The 7,081-nt window shown below is 33.5% G+C and overlaps 1 protein-coding gene across 4 annotated transcripts in view; it reads right to left on the bottom strand.

Annotated features, from left to right (window-relative positions):
• Positions 1-2,802: 2,802 nt before the first annotated feature.
• Positions 2,803-7,081, bottom strand: part of LOC145269845 (lissencephaly-1 homolog B-like) — a 200,125-nt gene continuing 195,846 nt past the window's right edge. For 3 of the 4 annotated variants that reach the window (XM_080125574.1, XM_080125575.1, XM_080125572.1), the window contains one exon: positions 4,152-4,482. In XM_080125574.1, coding sequence (XP_079981700.1) covers positions 4,409-4,482 — 74 coding nt within the window. In that variant the 3' untranslated portion in view covers positions 4,152-4,408. Of the gene's footprint in view, positions 4,483-7,081 lie in introns of all 4 variants that reach the window. The other variant, XM_080125573.1, reaches the window with a different exon arrangement.

Genomic DNA, 7,081 nt, shown 5'->3' with positions numbered 1-7,081 from the left:
AAAAGACATTTTTTTTCAGAAATAAAGATTTTTTGAATTTTGCATTTTTTTTTTTAATTTCCCAATGTCTTAATGAGATTGTGTTAAAATTACAGAAAGATATCAAAAATAAAGAATGCATTAAAGTTCAAAAACCTTCAGTGGCTTTTTGGACATGCTGTACTTTTATATATGTACGCGCCACAATTTTACTACACGCTACTTGGAGTTGACTTTAAAAATCCGACAAGATAATTTCAAACGTTGGATATATTGAGCAGTTTTTAAATGTTTGTTTAGTTCTCCAACTCTTTAATTCGTTTGCTTGTCTAAAATTATATAGACTTTTTATTCATTTTTATATAAATATTTAATTACCGCTACACATTCACGAGTATGTTTCAGTCAACTAGTTATAACTAACTAGAGATATCATCAGGCGATCTTTCACAAAAGTCCAGTCCTTAATCACATGGACTTTTGTAAAAGCAACATTGCCTGATGATGGCGCTAGTTAATTATAACTAGTTGACTGAAACGTACTCATGAATGTGTAGCGGTATTTAAATGTTTATGTAAAAATAAAAAAGTATATCTTGCCTTACCTTGGTGGCATTGAAAACCTCATTAAATTCATTGAATGTTTTACCTCTGAATTATATTAATCTGAAATAATATATATATATATATATATATATATATATATATACATATATATATATATATATATATATATATATATATATAAATTATTTATTCAAAGGTAAACAGTTACATTTGATAATCGAGCACTATTCAACAACCTCATTGTATTTATTAGTCCCTAATTTTGAACATCTCAAACCTGAATTATATATATATATGCATATATATATACATATATATGTTTTACTTTTTTTAATACTGTTTTGAAACGGTAATAAAAAAATAAAACATATTTGCTCTGCAATAGTACTGAGCACTTTCTTCAGCTTTTTACTAATTACCATTTTTGCTATATATATATATATATATATATATATATATATATATATATATATATATATATATGTATATATTAGTTCTTTCTCAAATTCTTTCCTATAGATTTTTCATCCCTCACCCTCAGGAAAAACTAGCAAGAATGTGGAAATAACAGTTGAGCATTTTTATCAAATCATATTATATATATATATATATATATATATATATATATATATAGTAAGAACTCCATATGTACTTTGTGTATTATAAATATGTGAAATCGGCTTACGAAAAAATGAAAAAAATCAAAAACAACAGAACAGAGAAATCTCGACAAAAAAAAAAAAAAAAAAAAAAAAAATAGGGATTGTGAAAATCAATTCCCAATCAAATAAAATTCAATTTACTTCTACCTCCTCCTGCTTGTGCAACCAGCGGCCTGACTGAGACTAAGAAAAATGGTGCATCACAAATATCTATATCATTTTTTTTAGGTTTTTCGCATGCCTCCTCTACACACACGCATATATATACAAGGTGTTCAAAAAGTCACTGAATGGTTTTGACCGTATTCAAGGTCAAATCCCTTCAGTGACTTTCTGGACACCAAAGGATTTAATTCTTTTCAAGTTATTATTCTAGAATTGTTACAAAAAAAAAAAAAAAAAAATTGTTACGGAGATTTTTGTTTCTTTTCTAGAGTTTTTTTTTTTTTTTTTTTTTTTTTTTAATTTTGAATTTTTTTAAAAATTAGATTTCATTAAAATTGTTTTATTTTTAAAGATTACGTTTTTATATTTGTAACTTTCAAAACAGTCACTTCACATTCTAATTCCTTTGGGGTTAAGAATAATTTTAAGGTTGTGAGTAAAAAGAAAAAAAGAAAAATAGAAAGGGGAAGAGTATCGCCCCAACAGCAAACTTGTCATTTCTTTTCTGTTAATGTAAAAACAAAAAACAAAAAAAAACATCACCATTAATCACTTTTATCACAATTATTTTAAAAATCTAAGTGATTTAATTTTTGTCTCTTACGCATGCCCCTGCTCCCCTCGGAAAGGAGAGAGGAGTGTTCAGAATTCCCCCTGTATTTAAAAAAAAAAAAAAAAAAAAAAAAAAAGAAAGAAAAATCTGCATGTACACATGACCAAAGAAAATTTCGGATTCCAAAAATCACGTAAATTGATCAAGTAGTTTTATTCTTGTAAAAAAATAATCTTTTTTTTAGAAATTAATGGAAATTTGTAGACATTACAACAAAAAAATCTTGCAAGTTTGAAACACTGTTGAATTATCTCCCTTGTTTCTTGAAATTATTTCCAAGATGGCGACACAATGCAGTCGCTCCTCGATTACACATAAAATTTGATTTTCTTAGTTAAAAATTAAACCACTTGATCAATCTCTGGGATTTTTGGAATACAATAATTTTGTTTCATCACGGGTACATACATCATACAGATTTTTTTCCTCTTTTTTTTTTTTTTTTTAATAAAGTGGAAATTCTTGAAAAGAACAGAGGGGGGAGTCGAGAAGGAGAAGAGGGGGAGATAGAAATTAAAGGTCCAAAGTTTTCTTGGTTAAGGTGGAACAAAGAATAATTAGTCAAAAAGATATTTGCTTGTTTTCAGGAGAGAGAAAGGAGGGGGGGGCAAGGAACGGGTGGGGTGGGGGTAAACTTTTTTATTGTGTTTTTTTTTTTACATGTTGACAAAAAAAAAAAAAAAAAAAAAAAAAAAAATCCCCCATCCCCAACCTTTTGCCAATCTATTTTTTTTGTTGTCTTAAATTCTATATTGATATTTTACAAATGGATATAGATAGATTTTTCAGAAAAAGAAAGACACAAAATTATATATATTTGTTTTTTTTTTTTAATGTTTTCTTTTTTTGTTTTGATTAAAAAAAATTTAATAAATAAATAAAAACGAAAATTGAGCTGAACTCAATAGCTATTCACAAGGGGGGGGGGACTAAAGCACAACAAATCTAAATTGGGGGGGGGGGAATATTTAGGAAAAGTGGGGAAAAAAGGGTGGAGGGGACAAAGTAATTGTTAGGAGAGAAAAATGGATTTATTTGGTTTGTGTGTGTGTGTATGTATATATATATATATATGTATATGTGTGTGTGTGTGTGTGTGTGTGTGTGTGTGTGTATATATGTATATATATATATATGTATATGTGTGTGTGTGTGTGTGCGTGAACGCAAGCCCACTGTTTATTTTGTTATATACATATATAGGTATATTATTTGTGTTCAATTAAATCATATAAGTACATAAAAAAAAATCCATACATATTAAGTGATCCCTGTATGTGTGCAGTATTATTGTATAGATTTTGCGTCTTTAAAGATTTCAATCCAAGAATAAGGAAACAAAAAATGATAAAAAGAAATTCACTCAATGTATGTATTGGAATATACACACACACGTACATATACATTACTCAATATGCATGTTGGAATACATACATATATATATATATATAACTACTTCATTTAATCCCATAAATTAATATACCAAAGTATAAATTTATGCGTAAACATTAAGTATTTACTTCAACAGTGCTCAATACATAGGTAGAGCTAGTTAATAAGTTATAAAATATATATGGCGATTAAGCTACACAGAATATTCCACGTTTCATCCACGCTAGGATTCATCAGCCTGATGAATCCTAGCATGGATGAAACGCGGAACATTCTGTGTAGCTTAATCGCCATATATATTTTATAACTTACTAATATATATATATATATATATATATATACACACACATGTATATTTATCTGTTCATGTTTGCTGCTTTCTTTAAAAAACAAAAAGCGGTGTCTATAATACTAACAATAGATAAACGGATAGTATTGCCAATCATAAGTGTTTCGATGTCATGATTCAAACCTCGTCAGTCGACCGTTCTAAACGGTGTTGACCTGTCGAGATATCAGAAATTACATGAAAACAATGGAAATAGACAATTCGATCCAATTTACATATTATCATCATTATTATTATTATATATATATGAGTGTGTGCATGTATGTATAGAGAGGTGGGGAGGGTAGAGAAAAGGAAGGGTGGTGGTTAAAGTCGGGGGTGGGTGGAAGGAGAGGAGACGATAATTTTTCATCAACGGCAGCAAAAAAAAGTCTGTTTGTCCGTTTTTTTTCGTTAATTTATGTAATTGTCTTTTCTTCTTCTGTTGTTTTTTTTTTTTTGTTTTTAAACCTGTCGAGGGTTAAGCAAGACAACCACAAAAAAAAAAAAGAAAAAAAAAAAGAGAGCAGTCAGAGGTCGGGTCTGGGTGGGAGGGGGGTCGGGCCATAATGGCTGGTGTTGTTATTGTTGTTGTCGTCGTCTGAGTGGGTGCATGCAGCACTGTGACGGGAGTGGAGGAGGAGAAGGGAGGAGAGAAAATTGGCCGATAAGGGACCGACGCGCAGATAGCCACATCTCCTCCTAGCGACACTCCCACACCTTGACAGTCTGGTCCACGCTGCCAGATATCACAAACGGTGCCGTCTTGTGCATGTCTGCAAAGAAAGACAGAAATGAAGAATTGTTAAGAAACGTTTGGTCGCTTCCATTCAAAAAAGTTACACATTTACTGAAATACGATTTAATAATAAGTGAAGCATGCATGCCCCCCCTCCCAGCCCGTGAGTGCACAGTGAACAAGGTATAAAAAAAATGACTAAGTTCAGCATTTGACCCCCCCCCCCATTTAGCCCCAAAAGTCCCCAGGAGATGTCAAATCCTGGTGAAAATGAACAAACGGTGCAGTTTTAGGCCTTAACATATGTAAATTTGAGTTCTGCACCATGCAAAAGAAGAAATGACTAAGTCCATGATTTGCGCCCCCCCCCACTGCCATTTAGCCCCAAAGAGTTTAGCACCGTGCAAAACTGCTAAATAGACATACACAGAAAATTTTTGGACAAATATGATAAAATAGTCCTAAAAGAGCCCCTGTGCCACACCCAAGAGTTATTGCAAAGTATAGGCAAACAAAATTATATAGAAATCAGTCACAACTTTTCAGAAAGTTTCATAAAAATCCAAGGCATCAATTTTTTTTAATAAGCACAAAAGTGTCAATTTTTAGCCATTTTAACTCGAAAGGCACCCCTAGGACAGAGGTGGGGGCAACCGGAGTTTTGCCGGAAAATCTGTTCTGTTACATTTTTACTCATATCATGTTTAATGTTTGTGCAAAATTTCAAAAAATTCCAAAACGTAGTTATTGAGAAAAGTGCAGACAGACGAACGGACGAACAGACAAGGGTGAATTTACAGGTGCACCCTCTTTTTTGTCGGGGGGGGGGGGGCAAAATCTACAGAAAATCTATACTATTATATACATTTTTTTTTTTTTTTTACAAAGGAGTCATCACTTATCAAGGCCCTGAGGCTACTTGAGGAAAAGTTTTAATGAGTGACAATGGAACAATATCGTAGTAATCGTTAGTAGTGGAAATTTGGTAAATTGGATTACTTAAGGGGAACGGCTCATCAAGAATTTGTTTATGTTGGACTTGAAGACAACTATATTATAGTCAGCTGGAAAGCAGGGAAACCGAACAGTTCTACAGGCGTGCAGTTCTAAGAAAGAAACTTTGTTCATGGAATCTACGTTTAGGTTTAGGCACAGATAAAGAGCGAGGGAAATTATTGATAATGGTTTCAGGTAGACAAGTGGTTTTCATGAATGCTTGGCAAGAGGGAGGACAATAAATTGGAGTTCAGACGAGCACTTGCCATGAAAATAACGATAAAGCAGAGACAAACTTGCAACATTTCTTCTGTGATAAAGAGGTTGCAGGGAAGAGAAAAGGGCATCTCCCACAAGACTATGAAGTCTATTTTGAACTCTATCAAGGTAGGATAAGTCCTTTCTAGCAGCTCCTGCCCAGATGTGGTAACAGTACTCCATCCTTGGACATACCTGGCTCTTATACAGGTAAAGAATTGCATCGGCAGTGAGATATCTACTGGAGCAGTAGAATGATCCCACCATCTTCCCAGCGACCTTGGCAATGGATTTAATGTACATGTTCCATTTCAGACCAGAGGTAAAGGTTAGACCTGGAGCACCCCTAAGACAAGAGCCATTCATTTTAATTGATACCAGACGGGGTCATAGCGTTGATGATGTAAAGATAGAAGCTTGGTTTTAGATGCATTAAAATGAACCAGCCACCTCTTTCCCCATTGCACCATGCGATCAAGATCAGAGAAGAGAGAATCAGAGAGAGCTTGGTCGTTTACAACCTTTGAAATGTTGCCATAGATGGCAGCATCGTGAGCATAAATGCTTACAAATGATTTTAGGATGTGATTTGGGAGATCATTTTGTGTGTCTGGGAGTTTGTTTCCTATGGATTCGATAATGGCTGGGTTGATTTTTATGAAATTTCACAGGGAGAAACTTCATGTGCCTGGCAGTGTTCTTAGATAGATTTTGTACTGGAATGTCTTTGATAAGTATCGATAATCTATAATCAGAAATAATCCATCAACGAAATGTTGCATCCCTCTGCTTGTTCTACAAGTACTTTAACGGTGAGTGCTCTGATGAACTGCAAGCACTTGTACCCGCCTCGACGTAAATACCCCCCCAACAAACCCGACAAGCAACTAAATCCCACCCCTTCACAGTAGAGATCCCTAGATGTAAGAGAGCCTTCTACTCTAGTAGTTTCTTCCCTAGAACTGCTAGATTTTGGAATTCCCTTCCGGGTCCCTGCTTCCCCAACTGTACTGACATGCAGAAGTTCAAGTATAACATGAACAGTTGCTGCCCAACTCCCTACATAGTACACCTGATGCTTATGTCCCTGATAGTAGGCCCCTACATCAAAGTGGCAATGTGCCTTGTTTGGGGTGAAAATGTAATAAAAAAAAAATCCAATGAAAAAAGGAACGTGCGATTTTGACCAAAGTTAACACCTTACACAGCCTAACATCACAAGTGCATTTAAGAAGTTTTATTACCACACAAGCTGAAAGGCTCGACATATAAAAATCAACAGTAGGTTCTTTGATATGACAAAGGCGCATTCGAAGTGAATGTTTTTGTTTAGACCACAATCGAACCATGATACTTGACTTTCGGATTTTAAACTTTAATTC

This window comes from Euprymna scolopes, chromosome 45 (assembly GCF_053919585.1).
Source record: "Euprymna scolopes isolate OS-2025 chromosome 45, ASM5391958v1, whole genome shotgun sequence".
In the NCBI taxonomy this organism is placed as follows: Eukaryota; Metazoa; Mollusca; class Cephalopoda; order Sepiida; family Sepiolidae; genus Euprymna; species Euprymna scolopes.
Note: the sequence above shows the minus strand (reverse complement) of the source record. Positions and strands in the feature narration are given on the sequence as shown.